This window comes from Lissotriton vulgaris, chromosome 2_1, assembly GCF_964263255.1.
Source record: "Lissotriton vulgaris chromosome 2_1, aLisVul1.2, whole genome shotgun sequence".
In the NCBI taxonomy this organism is placed as follows: domain Eukaryota; kingdom Metazoa; phylum Chordata; class Amphibia; order Caudata; family Salamandridae; genus Lissotriton; species Lissotriton vulgaris.
In genome coordinates, this window is record NC_141687.1 from 92,155,889 (window position 1) to 92,181,982 (window position 26,094).

Here is a 26,094-nt window from a genome sequence, read left to right on the forward strand (position 1 = left end):
GGCTTCCCTGAGAGATGGTCCCTTAATGGGTATCTCCAGGGTGAGACCAGGCATCCCCGGCGGTCTGGTGGGGCCGTTAGTGAAGATGAGGCAAGCTAATGCCCAGAGTTGCCGAGTGTGATCGCTGATCAGAGTGGGCACCGAGGCGAGAGAATTATCGAGTCCGCTGACCCTGGTCCAGAAACCTGCCGCGTCGGGAATCGAACCCTGGTCCCGGGCCGTCCTCTGCTCTCGGGTATGCCGCCTCTAACCAGTGAGCCACACTACTTCAATCACCTTTAGTAATCCAATCACCTCAAAACAAAAGACCTGACGTCCAGATGATGAGAGAGTACCATGATTTATCACATTCAGAGGCTACATCATATTTATAGCACAAGTATGAAAAGCATAAGTTATTGAAAGATGAGGCACTATCTGGACAGAGGAATGCCAGCATGTGAATCTATAAAAGACACCAATGGTGAAAGTTTTCAGTTACATGTAAGAAGCTTTTTTTCTTCTCTAGCACTATATCTTTCATAGATTCACACGTGTGAATCAGTATGGCAAGCAGTATCATATAATACCATAGCAATGCAGATGGTGGGATAGGAATAAAATGCCTCCACTTTATTTGAAAAGATTGTGGCAAACTGCTTGTCCCACATGTGAATTTATGAGTGCAATGGCATCCAAACAATGTTGAGGGGCGTGTGATGGTATGACAATTCTTCCATGTAGCTGATCGGCAGATGTCAAACACAGAGAATCCTGCGTAGAGGGCAGCTGGTGCAGCCATACTCCCGTAGAAGGTGGCTTGACTGTCTTTATCAGCAGACAATGCCTTTTTGTGTGACAGGAGGTGATTTTTGATCAAGACTCCCTGTTTTGATAAATGGTATCCTTTCTTCTGATTAGAGAACAATAACAGGAACTGATCAGACTCTTAATTCTTTTGTTTCGCTCAGACAGAACTTAAGGCATTTATACACGGCCAGAGAGCAGATATCCTTCATGTATTGACATACAATCTGCCTGCTAACAGCGGGAGATCCACACAGCAGAATTCTCAAAGGACACCCTCTAACCAAATGGCCTTTTGGTCACTGCGTGTCAGAGTGATGTTGAGATATACTACCTCTATGAGGAACTGCGCGTTTTAATTGAGGCAAGAATTCATGTTTAGATCATTAATAAACCACTCTGGTTTGAAGAGCGGTGTGCGGAACTTCATAAGGACCGTGACAGATGGTGCGAGTTCCTACTTGGTGAGATGTTACCTCACCAGCTACTGCTGCATGCTCTGCTTTGTGTTCATCTGCCTTTGTGCTAGCGGGCTGGAGTGGCCTTGGAGGTACCATGTTAACAGGCATAATTGTGAAAGCTACAAACCGTTGGATCCATAGATATAATTCTAATTGTCCTGAAGAATGTGGTCTTTATAAATGAGGTCGACCAAATTGCACTGACGAGTATAATTTGCACATTTCTTGTTACAACTGTTGAAATCTAAAAAATGTACGTGGATTCAATATTTGATAATGTGTGATGGTAAGTGTTGAAGGAGAATATACATGTATTTACATTTTTTAATTGTATGTATTTTAGTTTTGATTATGTCCATCTTGTATGTACTATGAATAATATGTGATGATTTAATATATATATATATATATATATATATATATATATATATATATATATATATATATATATATATATATATATATATATATATATATATATATATATATTTAGTTTTTGATTTTTACACAGTCTACACTTTAAGTTTGTATTTCTATCCTCTGGGAATTCTATTGCTGTTCTGTCTTGTCCCTGCCCCCTTGGTGTGCTGAGGTGTGTCTCTCTCTTTTGTTTTGTTCATCATCATCATCCAAAGTATACATAGGCTCTGGTGATGTATGCGTGAGTGAACTATGAATCCAAGCCTCAGAGCGGTAGGCACAGGTTATTAGCTGGCTGTAGAGGTTCTGGCAGGGGTTGAAATAGTTCTAGTAGTGGAGGATGATATCCTGGGGGGTTGGTGGAGGGCAGTGCAATGCTGGGGGCTCAGTCGGAAATGGGCAAAGAAGGATTTTAACAAGATCAACTGGCACTAGTACAGTTGGTGGGGTATTGTATTCCTCAAGGTTCCTTTCATAAAGATCAGAGTAGTTTATCTGTTGTCAATTAATTCTCTTCCCTGAATCACAACTAATAAGAGTGGTACTATTGTGGGTCTGAGTTATAAAACAGAGTAACCTTCCTCGTCCTCCATGTCCTCACATTTCACTTTGAGCTGACCAGGCTTGTAAAGTGCCCCAAATCGATCAGTTGGGTCAGTATTCCACACGCTCTGTTTCTAGCAGCTTTGAAAGTGGCTGCAGTGGAGTTTTCTTAGGGACGTGTCTTGTGGCAGTACTGTTGATAGATGTGCACCTTTCCCAGCACTAGGATCCACCTTCGATGGAGTCCTACAGGTACTGAGGATCATCAACGGGATACTTCTTGGCGGTTGTTTCTTCTTTTTTGTTGATGGCTGATGGTGGCACTGAAGCACATACGTTGTATTGCCATGTGATGCTCTCGACTGACATTCCCATGGCAGGTGTACGCGGCCTTAGATTTTTGTAAGCACTTCTGAAGCCTTCCTCTACATCACTGAGAGTTTTTGCCAAACATTTCCTGCAGATCTTACAATCCTTAAATAGGTTATCTGGGTGAAGGCAATATATGAAGCTCATTAGAGGATCATCAGGGGGATGAGTAAAAATATGCACACATCAACACCCCCATTACATGCACCACCCACCAAAGAAAAGGTTTAAAAAAGGATTTCTGAAGTGAATTGCAGATTTATCTTTCTGAAGAGAGAGGGCAAAGCCCTGGCACTCCATTTCCGCAGAACATGAGATAGAAATCAGAGTTGTAATGGCCTTTGGGAGGGAAGAAGGTCAGAGCACTCTCTCCTCACTGGCAAGACTTTGGCTATATTGTAATGAGCTGATTGGGCGAACAAGGTAACACTGTTATTTAGTGTTTTTAAGCCTGTTTAGCTTTTAATTGCTTTTTAAGTTTAACCTGAGACTTCCAACTGATGTTAAGTATTTATAGAGCACGCATACACCAATTGGTTTGTTGGCGCTAACTTCAGGAACATAACCAACTGCACATTGTTCACTCACTTGTATGAAAACCCATATCTTCAGGAGCAGTCTAAATTTAGAGTAGGATGAGGTCAATCTAATATCAGATGGAAGAGAGTTCCAGAAGCGGGGGCCAGTATGGAGAATATGAACCCACCGATTCTCTTCTTCTTGAAGGAGGAAATAGAGAGAAAATTCAGGTAGGTGTACCTCAAGTTAAAAGTAGGAGTGTACCATAGGATACGGGAAGAGAGAAACTCTGCACTGTTACCATAGATAGATTTAAAGATGATTCATCCCTTTTTAAAAGCCATTCGCTGTTTTACTGGCAGCCAGTGTAGTTTCCTCATCAGGGGGATGATGGGGCACCTCCTAAGTGGTCTGTAAATGAATCTGGCTGCCTGATTCTGTACCAGTTGTAACCTCCGAGTGAGGCTTTCAGGGAGACCTATGTAAAGTGAATTAGCATAGTCTATCCGCGAGATGACTAATTCAAGTATGACCTGGTTAAGAGATTTGGAGGTAAAAAAATTGCCAATTTTTCTGAATTTCCGAAGCGCAGAAAGCAGGACGAGATCACTGCCCCTACTTGATGCTTCATAGACAGGTTTTTATCAACAAGAACTCTGAGACTCTTTACTGAGTTCTTAGGCTGGAGCGGATGAGTGGTGGGGGCTGGGGTGGGAGGGGAGGCATTGCAAATGGCCAGAATGTGAAGTTCCATGGGTCATGCGTGTTTGCTAGTTAAAACATTCTCCGTCTTATCTGAGATTAATTCAAGTTTATTACTATTCATCCAATCACAGATGAATAGCATTGTGTTTTGAAGTTCATGTTTGGAAGCTGGCGAATTATAGATAAAAAGTAGTTTAATTTCTTCTGTATAGTTGTCGATTCTCACCTTCATTTGTTTCAGGGAGTGCACCAGGGGAAGTATATACAAATAAACATGGGGGTGGGGAGGGGGGGACAGAGAAGATCCCTGGGGGACACCGCAATTGGGTTGGACCTTGAGAGAGCCAAAATGAGATAAACGGACTGACTGAGAGCGGTCCTTTAGAAAGGAGACTACCCAGTCAAGCGCTGTGCCCCATAGACCACGCTCTACCAAAAGCTCATGGTCAGCAATGTCGAATGCCGCAGAGGGGTCAAGTGGTACCAATTCCAGGGTGGCAATACTGTCAGCTTCTTTCCTCATATCTTCCATAACTGAGAGAATCACATCTTCGGTTGAATGGCTTGAGAAAGTGCCTCTTTCGACATGGTTAACCCCCACTTTTTGCTTGGACATTGATGTGGTTTTCGATTGTAGTGCACAGGGTACCTGTCAAACAGGTCCCCTGTGCCAGTGCTTCTTTCCTAAAACATTTCCCAATTGGCCCTTCAGATCCCCTGTAAGTTTCCAGTAATTGTTACGTGGGTACCTAGGGCAATGAAATGAAGATGCTTCCCTAGGGTCCCCTCACCTAATCCATGCAGAGTGCCATTGTAAAATACATAGCCTGGTGCTGACAAAGCCGACATGGCACACTAACTGTGTGCCATGCCAACTAGCACTGCCTAAGGCATAGGTAAGTCATCCCCCTCTAGCATGTCTACCAGCCCTAAGGCAGGGTGCACAATACCAGAGGTGAGGGCATATCTGCATGAGCAGATATGCCCCTAGAGTATCTAAGTTCATTGTTAGATATTGGAAGTGCCAGGGAAGCCATAGAGAGGACATGGGAAACAAAGAAACAGGTTACTTACAGTTATCCAGTATTGGCATCTTTCATAGATTCACATGCCAGATCATTCCCCGTCATCGTAGTTGGAGTCCCACAGTACATAAATAACAAAGTAGTAGGTAAAAATTAGTACCTTTTCATAGGCTATTATGGTAGCAACCATATATTCTATAGCTTATTAGTCTCCTTTTACAAACAGGACCAAAGTGAAAACTCAGCCAACCAGCACCCTCTAGAACCTTCAGAGAGGCGGAGTCGCTCACATTTTCCAGCACAAGGGTAGGTAGTACTGTATCCTAGAGGTGCCTCTTCGGGGAGGAGGGTTGGTTTGCATGTGAATCTATGAAAGATACCAATACTGGATAACTGTAGTTACAGATAAGTAACCTGTTTCCTAATATATATATATATCTCTCTCTCTCTCTCTCTCTCTCTCTCTCTCTCAAAGTCCCTTCCCTCAAAAGGAACAACAGCACTCCGGGGTGGTGAAAATCACAGCGGTCTTTTAATGAAAGATCAACAACAAACGCGTTTCGGCGTCAGCCTTCGTCAGTGTCAATGACACTAAGCACATGACTATTATACTAATTATATGTTATAACAACATCTAGCCGTGGATCGGCATAAGTCCTTTAGTTATCAGTCTGTCCCTATAGGAGTGAAGCTTGAATCGGCATGACGATCAGAAGAGCCAATACACCAATAAATATATACATATATACATAAATACACAAAGAGATATATGCTAAATGGCTAACCTGACTCGGATATCTCTACATCCTGTTGTCCTAGGAGCCAGAGGATAGAATAAATAGCCATAATATACCTCATCTTTACCAGAACGGGGTTAAACGATATACCCCTACAATAATCTCTACCACATAAGGGAAAAAAAGGAGGGGGGGGGAATGAAGTAAAGAAAGAAAGAAGGGAAAAGAAGGGGGGGGGAAGCCGGAAAATCGAAAAACTATAGAAGAGGTGAAGAATAATACTGCAATATATATATTATATATATATATATATATATATATATATATATATATATATATATATATATATATACACACACACACACACATATATACATATGTAGACAATTATAAAAAAGGGGGTGAATAAACTGTGTAAGGTTATAGCAAAATTCATATTCATAAATCATACTAATTCATATTCTGAGATCGTATCACAGATTTGTCCTAAACACTAAACATGTGCATCAACATGGATACTACTATCCCCCCCTAGGTAGATCATTTCCCTAGATGGACGGCCATTTCCTCCCCGCTATTGAGACCTCCTGGATATTTAGTCGCTAAATCGATGGTGTACCTCGATTCCAGTCGTCTGAGTCGTCTCAACTTATCTCCGCCCCTGATGTTATTAGGTATACAGTCCAGCCCAAAGTATTGTAATTTGCTGCGATCTTTGTTGTGATACTCAGAGAAATGGCGGGCTACTGGTGGGATTTATTGAAACACATGTTCTATTGTCAAAGTACAGGCAGTCTTGCACAGGTTCTGGAAGAGGGCACAACAGAGATGCCCCCTGGAAACCTATAACCCTGGTGTGGTCACGGACTGGCTGTAGCCTGCCACCAAAATACATGTTTCTAGACCCCTGGGCCCAGAGACTCTGCTCTCTGGGACCAGAAACAATGCACATTCTGGGCGGAGGCGCCACTCTTCCTCCCCCAAGGATGGGCACAGTGCTCGAGAGGGAAGCTACAAACACCTTTGTAATATGACAGCCTAGCCTCTGCTGCTTTTAGCAGATGACAGCCCCCGGTTTACACCCCCTCTTTGGGCGGGAAAACCTAGGAAGAATAGTAGGTGTGCCCACTTCTGCCAACTCCACACCTAAGTTGGTGGAAGCGAGGTGAAGCACATCTTTCAGTCCCGCCATCTTGAAGATGGGGAGAACCCTTCAGTGAGGGCTAGGCTATGTCCCCTCCCACAGGAGGATGGCATAATTGAGGGTGTAGACACACCAGGTAAGGTGCCCATTGGCCCTACCTGACACTCTTATAATGTCCCTAAATTTTGCATTTAGGTGGCTCCCCCAGACATGGGAACTAGTTCCTGCCGACCTAAGAAGAAGGACAAAGGAGACGCCACGCAGCAAAGCCAGACGAGGACTACCGACTTGGCCCCTGCCTTCCTCGCCTGTCCCCAGCTTTAAAGAAAAAGGTAATGCCTGTCTTGCAGCCAGCGACTTCCAGAACCTGTGCAAGACTGCCTGTACTTTGACAATAGACCAGAACTCCACAGCGGACCTGTCCTCAAGAAATCTCTGCAAAGGACTCTTTGGCCCTCCGGAACCTGGAGCGCTCACCACTAGACGCCTACGGTCCGTGTCCAGGCACCCACAGATCCAGAACAGGATCACCATTGCTCCTGACCTGAAGTCTAGTGTTGGCTAACCCCTCCTGGACCTGACAACAGAAGATCCCCCTTACCGTGACTGGCCCCAGTAAGAAAGTATGGACGTCTAATTCACCTGAAGCGCCAGGGCCTTGGGGAGCCGAACCAACGGTGCCCCGACGACCTCCTACATCCCCAACTTACCTCCGTTGTCGCTGGTTTCCCTCTGAAGAGCCTCCGGTTCGACGCCTGCAGCCTGCTTGTTCAAAGAAAAACCTCCACTTAAAAGCACTGAACACCCGATGCTGAATTGGCACTCTGCACCCGGCCGCCCCTGTGCTTCTGGTGGTGTACGTTTGGTGCTGCGTAGTGGCCCCCCTGTGATTACTCTAACCCCCAAAGCATGGGCCCTGCAGCCGATCTACTTACCTCCAAACAGCACACCCAGTCTCCATTGAACTCATTGGGCCGATCTCCGAATTTGACCTTTTCACCCAGCTGCCACTGAGCCGCTGGTAGTGCAGTTTTCTTACTCACCTAACCCTTCGCCCTTGCTGATCTTTCATCCTGCAGACAGGAACTGTAAGTCGCATACTGACCTGTATAACCGCATTATTGTTTGACAACATAGGATAACATTGAACTCTTTAAAATTGCACTTTGGAAAGTCTTAAGTATTTTTCCTGCAACACGTACTTACCTTATTGCGAAGATCTTGGTCTTAAAATAAAACTAAAACAAGCTTATTTTTCTAAAGTTGTCATGGATCTAATTTTTGAGTTGCGTGTCCACTATTGGTCTATGTATGTGCAATAAATGTACTATACCCCTCTATGTTAGGCCTGAGGCTGCTCGCCCACGCTACCACTTTAGAGCACTTTGGGTTTACATTGAGCCCTGTACACTTCTGGGGGATTCTCTGGTCTCTGTGCAAGGTATAACCACTTAGTGGTATACCATACACAGAGACAGCTTTCTACAAATGGTCTGGCTGAAAACCCTTTCGATAGGGGTCAAGAAAGTGGGTGACCTTGAGGTAGGAGCACTAGCAACATATGCTTCCAAGACTTTTGCTAAATTCCTAAACACCTCAACGTGTCATGATTCTAGACTGCGAATGTACTAGAGATCAGCAAGGTTTCAGTATTTCCATTTAAATGTGAAGATGGTTCAGGTAATGAGGGCCAGTTCTAGGATAAGGCAATTGTAGGCAGTGGCTTAGAGCACTATCAATAGTTTGAAACATTCTTGCTGGAAAGTAAATTTCCATGTGATATTTAGTTTGAAAATCAAACTTTGACCTCTATCGCAGCTTTGCTCCAGCAATAATTTTGCTATGACTGTCACTAAAATAACAGCATTTTGAAGTTAATGGCTAAGACTGATGTTACAACCATGGAGGATATAAAAGATTTAAAAATGTTTTACATGAAACTAAATGCATTCAAACTAAGCATAACATACTTAACATTTTACTAAGTGTACTCTGAGATAAATGTTTAAAACTATTCACCAAAATTCCTACAAAATTTATTTTTCTATATTTCTACAAATATCACGGGTGGTCTCATTGCAAGTAGAAAAAAGAGGCATCATGTAATTTAACTGACAGTGTTCAATGGACCCACTGACCAAAAACATCTGAATGTGCCTCATAGTAACAGTTCTTAGTGTTGTGGTTCAGGGTAGTAAGCTTTTGATTCTTGCACATAACAATGCACATGAACATAATCATTTCCAAATCTACTTAGCAGTGAAACACAATAATACTGTGGCTGAAATATAGTATGGTGGCTTACTGTCCATGCATATGACAGGGACCCAAGATGTGAGGCTTATATTCAGTTCTCCAACACATTCATTGGCCCGATTGTGATGACCACGCATGTCGTCAGCTCTCTGCAGAACATCAGATTTCTTTTGAACCTAAAGCAGGTACAACTTTGTGTGTGAATGATCTCCCACCAAACCTCTTTATTCTTAATGGTTGTATAGATAAGACTTTAAATGTTTGTTTTTTTCTACTCTGATTTACCTTAAAACCCCTTTTGTGTAGGGGTCCCCACTGTACCGACTACATATGACAGACTTAAAGGACTGCTTTTGAGGCATATGAAAAAGAAAAATAATTTATAAGTTGGCCAGAAAGCATGCCAAAAAAGAGTTTACCATTGAAGATCAAAGTCAAAGTAGCTTTTTGCCTCGGTGCAGATATTTTTCCACAGGTCCGGTGGGGTGGTGCTGGCCCATGTTGTGTTATCAGCACTGCCTAGATTCTTGTTCTTCTTCCTCTTGTTCTTCTTACGGGAGACTAGCTCATCGACAGGAAGGTGGGCGATGGGATTGGGGAAGGCACTGAGGAAACAGTTCAGGAAATGGCTGATAGCAGCAGACAGTCCAGACAGCTCTACACCCTGCAGAGACATAAAAGCCCTGAGTCTCATATAATTTGTAGTTATCACAAGTAAGAGGCCCAGATCATCTGCAAAAAGTAGTTCAGCAGGCATAAAATAAGGTAACTTGTACACATGCTTCAGATTTGGCTGAACAGTAAGCTAATGTCCGTCAGAATGATCCTAGTATGAAGAGACTGATTTTTATAAAAATGCAGGCTTTTAGGGGGTAACCATGCTGAACATGTATACTCCATGAAATGTGCAATAATGCTAATTACATTGCTAATCAAAACAACATTCTTGCACCACTACAGACAAAATCCCAACACCCATTGTAAGAACAACGATATGTACATGCTATTCCATATTTCGCACATATTTTAAGTATTGTGCACACCTGTAACAATCTGTGGTGGGTTTTGGAACTAGCTTTTTCTTCTCGAGATGTACCTGGTGTCGATCATAGGGTGGCTTAAAATAACACACTGATAATCTGGCGAAGGTGGTAGCCAAAGTGTAAACATACTACAAATTAGAACTCTGAATATTTATTCTTTCTTGTCTTCACATCAACACATATGTCTCATTCACAGACACTTTCGGATAGGTCCACTGAAAGGAGATAAGCAGGTGGTGTATTATGTGTGAAAAACAGAGGGGATTTGCACTACTGTTTTTTTCTCTCTCTCAGTCATTGTTTTCAATAAGGGAGTATGTATTGGTATGACTGGAATAGAATATATATGTGTGGATGTGATGTACAGTATAAGGTTGGGAGCAGAGACGGTTGCTGGATACAGTGACAACTGGATTTCGTACAAAGTAATGTTTTAAATTATGTATATGTACTTTTATGATGAATTGGTGATTTTTTTTTACATTTATTAATGTTAATGCGAAGCAAAGAAAGAATAACTGTTAAGGATTATAATTTGTGGTATGTTTATACTTGGGGCCCACCCTGGAAATAATATCAATTTTTTACTGATTTTAAAGAAATAGAGATCAGGTGGGTTTTAGTTAGATTGCTTTATTTAGATTACCCCTTTCTGCTATATTTGTATAATAGATTCATTCTGCAAAAATAAAGTATCTCAGACCTTGGCACGGTTTGGCACTTCGCTCAAGCAGCAGAGTACTGCATAAGGAAAGGAAGTTGTAACATTCCTGCCAAACCGATCTGGCTTAATATAAAGGAAGAACAACTGATATTGGATTGATGAGTCAGATAGTGTGAAAAGTGCCATTGGTGGCGGACAGAAGATAATCCTGAAACAGTTAAATACATTTTTACTGGCAGACGCTCGGTCTTTCACAGATCACTTATCAAAACTAATATAACCGATTTTCAGACCAGATCAGGAAGAAACTGATGTTAGGCTGGCTGGGCTCAGAGTTATTTTGGTAGCAAAGCTGAACGGCGATGAAGCAGCTCCATTAAGAGCAACCATCATTTGCTTCTCTAGATCTTCCTTAAATGCCTGCACCACAGAAGCAAGGGAGAAGACCTTTGCATAGCTGGATTCAATTATACGTGTTTCTTGAATGTCTCACTGTATTGAATCCGTAACAGACTCATGCTGCTGCAATGATAGTATAAGACCCTGGCATTATATGCAAGGCAGCTCAAGCCGCAGTGTACTGAGTAAGGGGAGGGATTGTAACCTTACTGTCAAACTGATGAGACTTAAACTAATCAAAGAACAGCTGGAAGAAACAGAAAAAAGGCTACTAGCAATTAGCAGTACAACTTAATACACAGGACTATCATGAGATAGTGTGCTCTGCCACTGCATTGACTCCTTGAACACCAGAGAAACAAACAATGAAGTGCCTCTCTGAGACAAACCCCATGCCTCTAAAGCATAATAATTGAAATCACTTAGCACCCAGCAGATATAACCACATCTCTGCCGGGGTTAAGTGTGGTATTAGAGGGGGGATGGGGGGGGGGTGACCCAGCACACATACATTTTATACCATTAATAATGGCTCTAGCCCCATCGCCACTTTATCTAGCACAGTATGGAGGGGAGTACTCAAAACATACCTAGCGCACCTGGCCTTCTTCATTAAATAATATCTACCAACATATATTTAAGGATACAAAGCTTTGGCTCACAATAATGTCAACCATGAATTTGGCTGCACAAATGTACACCACAGCAAGGATGTCCGTATCAAATTAAGATCCCAATTGTTTTGAGAAACGGGCGAAGGAGGAAAAAAACAAACCCTTTCAAAAATCCCGAAACCAAAGGCACTTTAAATAACCCTTCATCAGGACAGTGAACAAAATACTGAAAAGCAACTCATTGTGGCACAAGCCTACGAAAACCTTTGCTTCACTTCTTCCAAAGGCATTGCTGTGCATGCTTGAGGAGGACTCTTGGGCTCCTGAGATATGGAAAAAGGATAAAACACCATACAGCCACTGCAAAGCTGGACTCAACTTAACGGAAAAAATAGAGAGAATCTCTACAAAAAAAATCAAAAGCAAAACACTTTCCTCTGACCAAAACCCTTTGCACCTGTGGAAAATAACATATCAGCAATGCAGGAGACGCCTTTATAAAGTTGCTTGCCACCTCTAGAGTGAAGGCTGCATGACTCTGGTACCTGCATACCAAAACTTCAAATGTTTCTGGATCCAGTATGAAGCATGATAATATTGCTTTAGGTGAGTAAATAAGTCATTAATAATCTTATCACTCGATTAAAAGCACTACTCTCAACAACTACATGCACATAGGAAAGAACATCAGCAAAAAGGAAATATGTCAAGCACTTTATAAATCATAGTCTGTGTTAGGGTCAATTTTCAAGGTAACTTTAGCCCATAGAGGAGATTTTGCACAAAAATGCCCATTTGGACATTCGCCTCACCTCAGTGTAAGTTTATCTATAGCCAGGTAGGGACAATTTTAATTATATCTTGTACCTACAGACACAAAAATACATGGTATGGATATAAACATCCTTAATGGCATATTCTTGACCTGTAAAGCCAATCAGTTGCCTCCTCATTCACTTTGGAACAGATATTTATGGAGAAGTGCTGACTCTCAGCTAACAAGGCCCAATATTCCTGCATTTCCGTTTAAATACTCGGGGCAGCAGGGGCAACAAGGGAGGTGCGTGAGGCACTCAGCAGAACCATTCTTGTGCTGTAGAGTAGAGGCCTAAGAGGATCCAAGTTGAAAGCTTTTCAAACGTACACTGGTAGGAGAATTAAGGAAGCGCTATCCAAGCCAATACTACGCAAACCATCAACATCCTGGAAGTCTAAGAAGGGGAAGTGAAGTCCTGTGAACCTAGGGGAGGTATGGTGAATCACAGCCTTGTTACCCTCTATACCACCAAAAGAGAGAGACCCAAATTGTGTTTTTGATTAAAGTCTATGATACCCCTTCATACTAACTAGGGGTCAACCTGGAGGGGTGTGGCATCTTCTTGATGTTAATTTACAAAAGGGGGTGGTGATGAACAGAGTGTCTGAATTGAGCAGACCACTCTTACCCAGTCCAAAGATCAGGGCTTGATCCATCACCGTTATTTATCTCACTGCCCCATCCCAGCTCAGAACATGGCTATATGCAAATCAGTCTGTCCCTGGCCCAGTGCATCATGGGAACAGGGCAGACTAAACTACCAAGCCAATTCTTTACCAGAAAGGAGACAAGCTACCGGGGACCGGTTTCTGGCATTTCAGCCTCTTCGGCCCGGCTTGCTTGAATCCTGATGGAGCAGTGAGAAAGGGACTCATGTCTGAGTATACCCTGCCACACCTATAGTGGCCAAAATCGATTTACAAAAGGGGGTGGTGATGAACAGAGTGTCTGAATTGAGCAGACCACTCTTACCCAGTCCAAAGATCAGGGCTTGATCCATCACCGTTATTTATCTCACTGCCCCATCCCAGCTCAGAACATGGCTATATGCAAATCAGTCTGTCCCTGGCCCAGTGCATCATGGGAACAGGGCAGACTAAACTACCAAGCCAATTCTTTACCAGAAAGGAGACAAGCTACCGGGGACCGGTTTCTGGCATTTCAGCCTCTTCGGCCCGGCTTGCTTGAATCCTGATGGAGCAGTGAGAAAGGGACTCATGTCTGAGTATACCCTGCCACACCTATAGTGGCCAAAATCGATTTACAAAAGGGGGTGGTGATGAACAGAGTGTCTGAATTGAGCAGACCACTCTTACCCAGTCCAAAGATCAGGGCTTGATCCATCACCGTTATTTATCTCACTGCCCCATCCCAGCTCAGAACATGGCTATATGCAAATCAGTCTGTCCCTGGCCCAGTGCATCATGGGAACAGGGCAGACTAAACTACCAAGCCAATTCTTTACCAGAAAGGAGACAAGCTACCGGGGACCGGTTTCTGGCATTTCAGCCTCTTCGGCCCGGCTTGCTTGAATCCTGATGGAGCAGTGAGAAAGGGACTCATGTCTGAGTATACCCTGCCACACCTATAGTGGCCAAAATCGATTTACAAAAGGGGGTGGTGATGAACAGAGTGTCTGAATTGAGCAGACCACTCTTACCCAGTCCAAAGATCAGGGCTTGATCCATCACCGTTATTTATCTCACTGCCCCATCCCAGCTCAGAACATGGCTATATGCAAATCAGTCTGTCCCTGGCCCAGTGCATCATGGGAACAGGGCAGACTAAACTACCAAGCCAATTCTTTACCAGAAAGGAGACAAGCTACCGGGGACCGGTTTCTGGCATTTCAGCCTCTTCGGCCCGGCTTGCTTGAATCCTGATGGAGCAGTGAGAAAGGGACTCATGTCTGAGTATACCCTGCCACACCTATAGTGGCCAAAATCGATTTACAAAAGGGGGTGGTGATGAACAGAGTGTCTGAATTGAGCAAACCACTCTTACCCAGTCCAAAGATCAGGGCTTGATCCATCACCGTTATTTATCTCACTGCCCCATCCCAGCTCAGAACATGGCTATATGCAAATCAGTCTGTCCCTGGCCCAGTGCATCATGGGAACAGGGCAGACTAAACTACCAAGCCAATTCTTTACCAGAAAGGAGACAAGCTACCGGGGACCGGTTTCTGGCATTTCAGCCTCTTCGGCCCGGCTTGCTTGAATCCTGATGGAGCAGTGAGAAAGGGACTCATGTCTGAGTATACCCTGCCACACCTATAGTGGCCAAAATCGATTTACAAAAGGGGGTGGTGATGAACAGAGTGTCTGAATTGAGCAGACCACTCTTACCCAGTCCAAAGATCAGGGCTTGATCCATCACCGTTATTTATCTCACTGCCCCATCCCAGCTCAGAACATGGCTATATGCAAATCAGTCTGTCCCTGGCCCAGTGCATCATGGGAACAGGGCAGACTAAACTACCAAGCCAATTCTTTACCAGAAAGGAGACAAGCTACCGGGGACCGGTTTCTGGCATTTCAGCCTCTTCGGCCCGGCTTGCTTGAATCCTGATGGAGCAGTGAGAAAGGGACTCATGTCTGAGTATACCCTGCCACACCTATAGTGGCCAAAATCGATTTACAAAAGGGGGTGGTGATGAACAGAGTGTCTGAATTGAGCAGACCACTCTTACCCAGTCCAAAGATCAGGGCTTGATCCATCACCGTTATTTATCTCACTGCCCCATCCCAGCTCAGAACATGGCTATATGCAAATCAGTCTGTCCCTGGCCCAGTGCATCATGGGAACAGGGCAGACTAAACTACCAAGCCAATTCTTTACCAGAAAGGAGACAAGCTACCGGGGACCGGTTTCTGGCATTTCAGCCTCTTCGGCCCGGCTTGCTTGAATCCTGATGGAGCAGTGAGAAAGGGACTCATGTCTGAGTATACCCTGCCACACCTATAGTGGCCAAAATCGATTTACAAAAGGGGGTGGTGATGAACAGAGTGTCTGAATTGAGCAGACCACTCTTACCCAGTCCAAAGATCAGGGCTTGATCCATCACCGTTATTTATCTCACTGCCCCATCCCAGCTCAGAACATGGCTATATGCAAATCAGTCTGTCCCTGGCCCAGTGCATCATGGGAACAGGGCAGACTAAACTACCAAGCCAATTCTTTACCAGAAAGGAGACAAGCTACCGGGGACCGGTTTCTGGCATTTCAGCCTCTTCGGCCCGGCTTGCTTGAATCCTGATGGAGCAGTGAGAAAGGGACTCCTTCCCACTGTAAGAATTGGCTTTTGTAGTTTGGTTTGCCCTGTTCCCATCATGCACTGGGACAGGAACAGACTAATTTGCATACAGCCAGGTTCTGAAACTGGGATGGTGCAGTGAGCTAAAAAACGGTGTTGGATCTAGCCCTGATCTCTTGACTGGGTGAGAGTATTCTGTTTAATTCAGAGACTCTGTCCCTCACCACCCCTTGTTGTAAATATCTTCTTGATGTTAGACATGAAACTAAGTGGAAAGTGTGAATGTGGCAGAGAGAATTGGGATCTCTGGAATGTATGCCAAATAGATTTCGCTCTTCATGCATCCAGGGCCATGTGACGCATTATTATTCCTCAAATAAGCAATTACACGTTAGCTCCTCTAAAGACAGTTACAAGTTTCCACCTGAAGCACTGTTTGTTTCCTAGTGATTTATGTGCATTAAGTGAAGAAGCATCCAGTGTGGTATACAGAAAAATCCAATGTATAAAAAACAAGTGTATTACACATTGACCTCGGAAGGGAAAAGGTTTGTGTACGATGACCAACCAATGACTGTAGACTAAACTCTACCCTGAAACCATTTTATTTCTCTTTAGGCACTACCATTCTCTGACACTTTTACTGTTTTAGCCCACACTGGTAATCAACTAAAATAGGTGTTCATCTCCCTATAATCATGCCCAAATGCTATGCTGTTGAATAGTCCTGCTTTCATGATTAGCAGATATATATTTTGCAACCTGGTTAGAATCGAAAAGTTATATTCCATGTACAGATTTTGTTTAGGTAGTTCTTCGATGCAGCTGTTTAGCACGGCTGTACACTTACAGTTATTACTTTAGGAGCATTGTTTAGATCTGCAAGAGATCTATATTACTAATGCTTTGTTTTCTGTTTCAACTGTTCTCTTACTGACTTCAACATGTATGTGTCTTAGCTGTTTAGGAAAGAGGGAAATTAAGGAACAAAGTACACCTTTGGCATCACTGGGCTTTTGCATTTTTAGTGTATTTTACTTCTCTGTTCCACTGACACCCCTACAGTCTTCTCGGATGTATGACGGTACAACGCGTACCTTTACGACGCAGGTTTTACAACGCAAGTCGTTACGACGACTTGCGTTGGGGGGCGCTGGATAGTGAATAGTTTAATTTACTATTCCAACTCCAGTCCCCGTGGATAGTAGGGAAGGTGTTGGATAGTAAATTAAACTATCCCCTATTCTAGAGCGCGTAGGGAAGGTGTTGGATAGTAAATTAAATTATCCCCTATCCTAGAGCGCCCTCCAGCGAAAGTCGTAACAACTTTCATTGTAAATCCTGCATTGTAAGGGTACCGCGTTGTAACGGTTCCGTTGTAAAGGATGTTTCCCGTCTTCTCCGATGCTTTTCCGGTCGTTTACCTGGTCTTTGTGCAAAGGTTTTTGCAATGTGCTGAGGAATCCAGGGTCTACAAATAATGGATTATTTGGTAACCTGCCCCCTACACCCCCTCCTCGCAACCAACTTACAAAGATGTTTGGTATGTGAGCATCAGAATCTGGCTTGCTCCTGGTATGGTTTTAGAGAAAAAAATGTTAATTCTTGGAGTAATGAGTCTAACGAAATTTCACAGTCTTACATTTAAACAAAAGCAGCACCTGCTTCAAATACCCATTTCTTTCTCACAAGGTACCCTTGATTTAGGCACTACAGGAACAGTGAGTGGGTGCAATAGTGAGTTGACCAGATGTGGGTAAGTTGTGTGTGTCTATGAGGAGCACACTATCTCTTCTGAAGCAGTTACCAAGTGACGCTTTGCTACATGTAATTGCACCAGACAGTACATTCCCTATATTCAGATTTATCTTACACTTATGTAAAGCTCTCGACACTAGTTAAGAACTGGAGTCATTACAGCGTGACATCAACTCATGCCTTTCTGAAATGCCTGTGGCCTAAGACACCTGTTGTTGCCGGGGACTATGCCCAAATAAGCTGTCTTAGAATGTCTGCTTTTACAGAATATTTCACAGTTGCCTTCACCAGAAAACATGAAGCCTAATCTAAATTCTTCATCAATATGAGGTGGTTTCTGTATGGGCTTCTCGGAGGTCTCTTTTAAGCCCACGCGCTTAATACTCAAAACCAAACGCCTCTGAAGGCTCTGGACAGCCACATTCTCTTTCATGATTTGAACCACGGTCTCTCTTTGTAAAAGACAGGTGTGCACAGAGTCTTGAATGCATGTTTTACATTTTGTTCACACACTGCTCTACTCCCTCGTTTCTAAAGTAAGATTTCCAGGAATTGATTTGCGAGTTTTCAGTTCTACTACATTATCCTGCCTTAATGCTTTGCAGTGTGTGTGTTCTATAGTTTGTAGATGTAGCACCTTAAGTCAAAGAATTCATGGGCATACAAAAGAGCAGAAGGATTGATGCATACTTTTTTTTAGTTTTGAAAGAACATTAAAGTTGTCACATTCTTTGAAAGTATTATCAAGAGTCCAAGATGGCTAATACTTATCTTCCCGAGGATGTTAAAATATGCAACGTTCAGTCTAACAACAATAACCTCTCTATAAATAGCACTGTGTAGAAGATGCAACTGTGGAATGAAGGTGCTATAACTAACGGATTATTATAATATGGCCAATGTAAAGACAATTGTATATTGTGAACAGCCTGCCTGCCAATCAATCAAGATTTCCTTAAAAACAAACCTTCTTGCCCGCTGGGTTAGAAGGGATTTGTTTACTACAAATCATTTTTTTCATATGCACCTAAAAAAAGGCCCATCAGAAATAAAGGCCTCAGTTTGGAACCCAAAGAAATAACCTAAATTCTCATTTGAAAGTGATTTGTTGGAAGGTGTACCACAATATAGCTCAATTGTACATTGTACTTTAATCTCCAAGAGTCGCTCTGCAGCTCAAGGAAACCAGTGTTAAGAAAGAATGAAGCAACATTGTATTCCATTCATTTTATAGTGCATGTACTATGACTTACTGGAAATAGCTTAGAATTAAAATTAGATGGTTTGTAATCGGGAATGCTATTAAAACCAGCCGTGAGGAATCGCCTCACATAGGTGGAGGGTACTCCTAAATCAATATCTTTAGGCTTTAATCACAGAAATACATGCTTCAAGAAAGTATCAATAGCTTGGTCCCTTCAAATCCCCACTGCTCAAACTGGAATTTGAAACCTTTTTATTTTTAACACAGAAACCAAGCCTGCTGTGAAATGTGGGCCAAACACAAACTAATCACGCAGCTTCTGTTGATGCAAGGTGGAAGGCTTCTTATTAGTAGCCGTCTCTACCCTGTCTACCCCATTATCACATCTACTACTGCAAATGCGTCTGTTTTTTTTTCTTTCTTCGATTATGTCCCCCACACCCTCTTAAGGAGAGGTGGACGGATGGGAATGCAGTGGTGCGGGGCATTAATAATGGCAGGGGTGGGATTTAGGGAGAGGGTTTATGTGGAGGGATAAAAAACACCACATGGTTTCTAACACAAACTTAAAAGGAATCAGGTTTACCTGGAGATACGTCCTAAAGATGTGCTTTGCAGATCTTGTGATCAGTTCACTTACTCCAATTTTCTGTGGAAAGAAGAAAAGAAGAAACCAAACTGTAAGATCATTGAATAAAAAAAGAACACAGTTCATTAAAACTGACATGGTCCATTCCAGATAAGTGCAGTACAACTTACATAGACATGATCAAGCTGAGTGCGGGCTGGCATCTTGGAGATGAAACTGAGCACTTTGCCAAGGTATCGCATGTTGATTCCTCTTTGGTGCATTGCTTCTGCTAAGGTGGACCCATCCATAGGGAGGACAGTGTGATCAAGGCAATCCTTCACCTGCAAGAGCGTTTTATATGTCATGGTTAACATTTGAGATGTAAAACAGAAAGCAAAATATTATTTTTGGCATGTTTAAATGGCTAAAATGAATAACAAGTCTGCATTACAAGCAATGGCCATGGTACAGATAGGAGGTACAAAAACAACACCATTTCTTATTAGTGGAGAGATCTTTTTTGTGATGCTGTCTTCTAAGGAAAAAGCTAATTTGTGCCCCCTTACTACATATCGAAAGCATTAAATCACTAGATTCATGTGGTTTGTATTTGGGACAAAATGCAGATGAAGTCATATTTATTAAATAATGCAACAATAACCCATATTGTTGGAAACCCAAAAAATCCCTAGATCTGAGACCTACTGACATTTTTAGAGAAACTGCAGCCCTCAAGACAACGCTTTTCGATAACCTTCGCAAATGTGTTTACAAAAAAAGAAAAAGGAGATCTGTAACAGTATCTAACAAGTTACTTACCTTCGATAATACTCTTTCTAGAAGCTACTTCAACAGCAGATTCCTCACCATTGGCATATACCCAGACAGGATTCAAAGATTAAGAAAGCAGTGATCCGACGTGCCAATAGATGGCGCTGCCCAGTCACGGTTGCTCCCCTAAAGCAGTAGTGGGGTGGGGGCAGGGAATAAAATAAAAAAGGACACTTTAACTGCCAGCTGGCCACTGCCTCTCATCTGCCCTATTGGCTTCTGTTCGAGCAGGGAGTAGTGAAGGCTCCCCTAAGCAGGAAGTAGTGCAGGATCCCCATAGCCAATCACAACGGTGCGTTGTGATTGGTCAGAGCGTCGTGGTTCGGCGCTCAGATGACGAATGGAAGCCAGGGCATGTTCTCCACCTAGTCTGTAATTCAGCCAGGGTGGAGAACAAGCAAAGCGTGCATGAATATTTGGCTGGCCCCAGCACTTAGGAGGGAACTACCACTCCTTCCTCTGCGCTGCCTAACCCCTCCTCCACAAAACTACCCCAGCACAGAAAAATAAAATGATACTAACATTGTGTTATCATTTTATTTTTCCTTTTTTGCTGTGCTGAAGGGCAGTGGGGTGACGCTTCTGGGCCTTAGGGAAGGAGCCGCCCATGGTGTTGCCGGACTGTGCTGAATTCGTTCCACTTCGGAAGCGATGAGTGGAGCCGCATATAAGCGCTGGCCATGCACGCTGACGTGAGTTTCATTCGTAAGCTTTTAGGTGCCTTCAGACACAAAGAGACCCTTAAGCAGACTGGAAGGACCATAGTGCAGATTCCTAAATTGGGAACTTGTTAGAAAAGGAGACCATTCCACAATACTGTAGGTGGGAGGGCAGTGAGGTATCAGCAGTAAACAGTGCTATCAAAAGTAAGTAACTCTTTCTTCTGAAGGATACTTCTACCCAAAGGTTCCTCACCTTGTGAACAGAAAGAAAAAGTAGTACTCCCAAGCTAGTGGGTCTATGGAATAGCTCAGATTAAAAAGTCCTACAAGAAAGAATGGGCTAAATACCCATCCTGATTGACACGACTGTCAAGGTTATAATGCTTAGTGTAGATGTGCACTGATGCCGATGTAGCAGCCTGGCAGATTATTGGGACAGGCACGACTTGTGCCAGCCCAGTGCTAGCTGCTTCAGCTCTGGTGGAATGAGCCATCAGACCATCAGGATGCTTTTTACCAATCCATGGCATATCTTAATACAGAGGAAATATACATTGTGAGATGGTACGCTTCTCCACCGCATTGACCTTCTTTACCTCAAGAACCCCCCGAAGAGCTGATTGCACCCAGGAACAAATGGGGGATCGGCGGGCAATCAATATAAAAGATCAGCGGTCTCTTGGGGTCCAAACGAAGGAGCCTCCTCTCCTCTTTTGAGGCAGGAGGCAGAGCGAAGGTAGCTGGACCTAGAAGGCTTGAAGCTCACTCACAAGCCATGCTGAGGTTATCACAATCAGAAAGACCATTTTTAAGAAGAGGAGGTGTATCGAATCATTGGGTTAATAGGGGAACACATGAGGACAGTGAGAACCAGATTTAACTCACACTTTGGCCATACAAAGGGTTTTGGAAGAGACATATGTAACATACATTTAAGGTTCATCACCACAGGTGATTTGAAATAGGCCAGCTGGGCCGCCAGACGTAAAAAGGCTAAGAGGTTCAAAAAGTACACTTTAGCAGTGCCAGCTGTAGGGCACCGTTGGGCCAAAGACAAAAACAAACCACAAAACATCTGACAGGTTGGCCTGCAATGGGTCTGTTTGTTGGTTAAACACCAAGCCACAAACCTATCACAGAGCTTTGCAGACACAGACTTTGAGAAAGGGCACTTGGCTGTCAGGATTACATCAAAGACTTTAGAAGGGAGATCCACTGCTGCAGCTCAATATCCACACATTGAGGTGTAGATTGTGAAGGGCCATGTGCAAGTACGTGCCATGCTACTGCAACGGAAGATCCTACTGAAGCAACAGCCTAATGGGAGGACTGATGCTCAGGCCCAGAAGTTCCAGGTACCACAATCTGATAGCCCAATCAGGAGCCACTAAGGTGACTTGGATCTGGTCATTACTAATCTTCTACAAAACTCGGGACAGGAGAGGTAGCGGTAGGAAGTCATACATAGGTCCAAGGCTCCACTCTATGCAGAATGAGTCTTCAGGGCCTTCTTGGAAAATCCAGCATGCAAAAGTGTGGATACTGCATTTTCTCAGCAGTGGTGAAAAGGTCAAGCCAGAGTTCTCCCCATTACTGGAAGAGACCATGTGCCATCTCTGTGTGAATCTGCAATTCATGAGCAGCTTAGTGTTGGCAGCTGAGTTTGTCCACAGGGGCTTTTAAAGATCCTGTTAGGCGGTGAGCTTTTAGAAAATTGCTGTGATGATTCTGCGTGTTCTAGAAGCACAGAGCCTCCTGGCCGAGGAACCAAGCTCCCACCCTGCTTGTTGCAATAACAAATGGTGGTAGTGTTGTCTGTGAGAACCTGCACCGGCCTTCCTTTGATTTTTGGCAGGAATGCTTTTTAAAGCCAATTGAACCCCCTGCATCTCCTGCAAAATGATGTGGAGATGAGTCTCCACCAGAGACCAGAGGCCTTTGCTCTCCACCTCTCCCAGATGACCTTCCTAACGTAGTAGTAACATGTCAATCATCACCATCCATTTTGGGTGTGGTACGGAGTGGGGATTCCAGCACGTCTAACTGAGGTCGAGCCACCACCACTGCATATCTTTTGCAGTAGACTCTGTAACCTTGATGGAATATGGCAGGGACCTCTGGTACTGGTTCACTGAGACTCCAAATCCCATTGCAGGGCTGGCATGGGTCATCCGGTATGGTCAGCAAGGAGGATGCATGAGGCCAATAGGGCCCAAAGAAAAAGCAGAATCATGAGGACTGAGATCCAGGACATAGGTTAAAACATTGAGATTGTAGTCTGAATGTTCTGGACTCAATTGTCCGGAGAAAAGGTCCAAAGCCACACCGTGCCCAAGATTGCAAAGTGCATCGCAATTCACATGGCTCAGATGAAAGAAAGCCTCTGTGAAGGAGTCAGGTGCGACCATGGCAGGTTGATTGAGTAACCTAGAGATGCCAGGATGTTTGCGTTTGTGTGGAGGTGGTCCGCGATGGACTGTGGCGAGCCTGGCTTATCAGCCAGTCCTCGTGGTAGGGGAAGAATGTTATGTCAACCTCAGATGATAAGCAGTGACCATCATCTTTTGGAACAACTAAGGGTCAAGTGGTGAGGACGAAAGGGTGCTTGGAAAACTGAAAGTGCTTGTGGCCTACCATGATTTGCAGGTGGCACCAGTGTCCCTCTAGGACATGGCAATGAAAACAGACATCCTGCATTAACCCTTTCACAGGAAGGTGTTGAAAGGTTGAAGATTCAAAATTTGATGAAGGACTTCCACCGTTCTTCAGAACGCAGGAATAACGTTGTGTCTCCACTTCCAAGGCAAGAACACTCCCTATAACTCCTTTGGTCAAAAGGACATGTACCTCCTGGCGCTAAATAGACTCAAGAGTCCTAAGAACGCTGCTCTGATGTAGTTGCAGGTGTAACCGATAAAAAAAATGAATGGCAGTAGTAACCCACTTGGACACATTTTTTTTTGTTAACAGTTCTTTTTATTGAAACAAAGCATCGGTAAAAAATACAGTACAGAAGACTCATGTCACTTTCAGCATCTTTCCCACAGGGGGTACGGGATAAAAAAGCACATACATAGCAGTGATTTATGGGGATGGGGGTACATCAAAAACAGCGTTCCTGGGAGGCACACACATCTCTCCTCTATAATGATTCCATCGTCCCCATATTGAAGCCCACTTTCGAGGGCGGCCCCTTGCCATAAAAACAGTTTTTCCCGGAACATGTTCTAATCTAAGTTACTCTTCCAGGTCTCAATGGTGGGAGGCTGTTCTGATCCCCATTGTTGTGCAATGTTCCTTTTAGCTATCATATAACTTAATGTGACCCAATGTGTCTGTACAGAATTAAGATCGGTTGGCTCCCATATGTTAAGGAGGCACCTCCTTGCCTCCGGTAGCCCGGAGACTCCCAAGACCTCGTGAATAATGTTGTGAATCTTACTTCAGTACTCCGTCACACATCTGCATTCCCAAATGACATGAAGGAACGTCCCCGTGAGACCACACTTACGTCTACACAATCCGGAATCAGTCAAACCCATCTGCACTAGGCAGGGCCCCGTAACATAAATCCTGTGTAATATTTTTAATTGAACAAGCCGCAGCAGCGCGGGAATGGCAACAACTTTAGGAGATGAAACAGCGGATTGCCAATCCTCATCATCGAGTTCCCGGACCCATTTATCCCTCAACTCGCCAAGTAGGTCGGCCCTATGATTGATTAGTTTCTTGTAAACCAGGGAGATAGTTTTTTTGGGGAGGTGACCATCTAAAATTCTATCCTCAAGGGGGGAAGCCTCTGGGAGGTCCGTGTCCGCAGGCAAGGCAGCCTGTAGCAAAATATTCGGAGCTCGCCAACTTTCAGTCTGCATGTCCTCAAATGACTTAATCCTCCCCTTGCTCCAGATTTCTTTAACGGTAGAGATACCTATCAGGTCCCATTTATCAAACTCTCTCGTTTTCCAAAGCTTACCCAGCCGATCCGAGTAAAAAAGTGGGGTTGCTAGTGTCAACTTATTGCTCCATCCCAGAGAGCTTGGGGCGTCAAGCCAGGGAAGCGTCAATTTCGCTGAGGCGATACGGGGTCTACCTTCCCATAGAAGGCTGCGCTGTAGTCCCTCCACCTCACGGATATAGCTGGACGGAACCACATCCAGGGAGTTTTGAAGGGCATAGAGGAAATGAGGCAGAGCTATCATTTTGAAAAGGGCTGCTCGCCCTAGCAGAGAGAGCGGAAATCTCCTCCAGTTGGTGATATCACCTCTGATCCTCTGCAAAGGCGGCAGGAGATTCTTGGTGTACCTGATCGCTGGGTCAAGAGAGATGAAAATCCCCAAATATTAAAACCCTTCTGTACTAATCTGGATGGGGCAGTCGCGCGGGGGAATCGGGGGATCTCCCCTGAGGACAAACAGCAAAGATTTACCCCAATTAATGGAGAGCCCAGAGTTTTTCCCGAACGAGGCCAGGACGTCGCACACAACAATTAAGGACTTACGGGGAGAAGTTAAGTAGAGCAAAATATCGTCTGCGTATAGAGATACCCGGTCCTCCCAATCGTGGGACTACCGAATGCCTCGAATAGATGGTTCCCAGCGCAGCCAGGCCGCCAAAGGCTCCATCGCTAGCGAAAAGAGAAGGGGAGAAAGAGGGCAGCCCTGCTGTGTACCGCAGGCAAGGCGCCGAGGCCCGATTATTATTAACTACCTTGGTGAGCGGCTCAGAGTACAACAGGTGCACTCAATCTATGAACTCAGGGCCGAACCCAACCTTGGTCAAGACCGCCCATAGGTAGGGCCACTGGACTGTATGAAAAGCCATGGTCGGATCAAGTAAAGCGATAACTGCTGGCTCCTGCAGAGTGTGGGCCCTGGCTATTACTCCATGCAACCTACGTAAATTCAGGGCAGTGTTTCTACGTGGAAGAAATCCCGATTGGTCAGGGTGAATCAGCCCGCCGATTATCTTCACCAATCTATTAGAGAGAAGCTTGGCCAGAATTTTGGGCTCTGCATTTAACAAAGAAATTGGTCTATAAGATGTACAAACGGTTTTGGGCTTACCCGCTTATGAATCACCACCACTGAGGCAATTCTTTGCTCTCTAGGCAAAATTCCCTTCTCCCGGGCCTCAACAAACATATCTTTGAGGTAGGGCGACAGCCTATCAGCTCTGAGCTTATAGAGTTCAATCGGGATCCTCGTGGGACAGGTGCGGGAGCTGCAGGTCCCTAAGCAACAAGTGAGAGTCCTCCTCCGGCCGATCCGAGACCGAGGTGTAAACAGTTTGAAAGTATGCCGCAAAGCTATC

At 44.1% G+C, this 26,094-nt stretch overlaps 1 protein-coding gene across 6 annotated transcripts in view; it reads right to left on the minus strand.

Annotated features, from left to right (window-relative positions):
* Nucleotides 1-26,094, minus strand: part of CLUH (CLUH binding protein of NUMT mRNA) — a 440,989-nt gene that overhangs the window by 104,292 nt on the left and 310,603 nt on the right. For all 6 annotated transcript variants that reach the window (XM_086954526.1, XM_086954524.1, XM_086954527.1 and 3 more), the window contains exons 14-16: nt 19,480-19,632; nt 19,307-19,369; nt 9,385-9,629 (exon numbers count right to left, since the gene is read on the minus strand). In XM_086954526.1, coding sequence (XP_086810652.1) covers nt 9,385-9,629; nt 19,307-19,369; nt 19,480-19,632 — 461 coding nt within the window. The remainder of the gene's footprint in view (nt 1-9,384; nt 9,630-19,306; nt 19,370-19,479; nt 19,633-26,094) is intronic.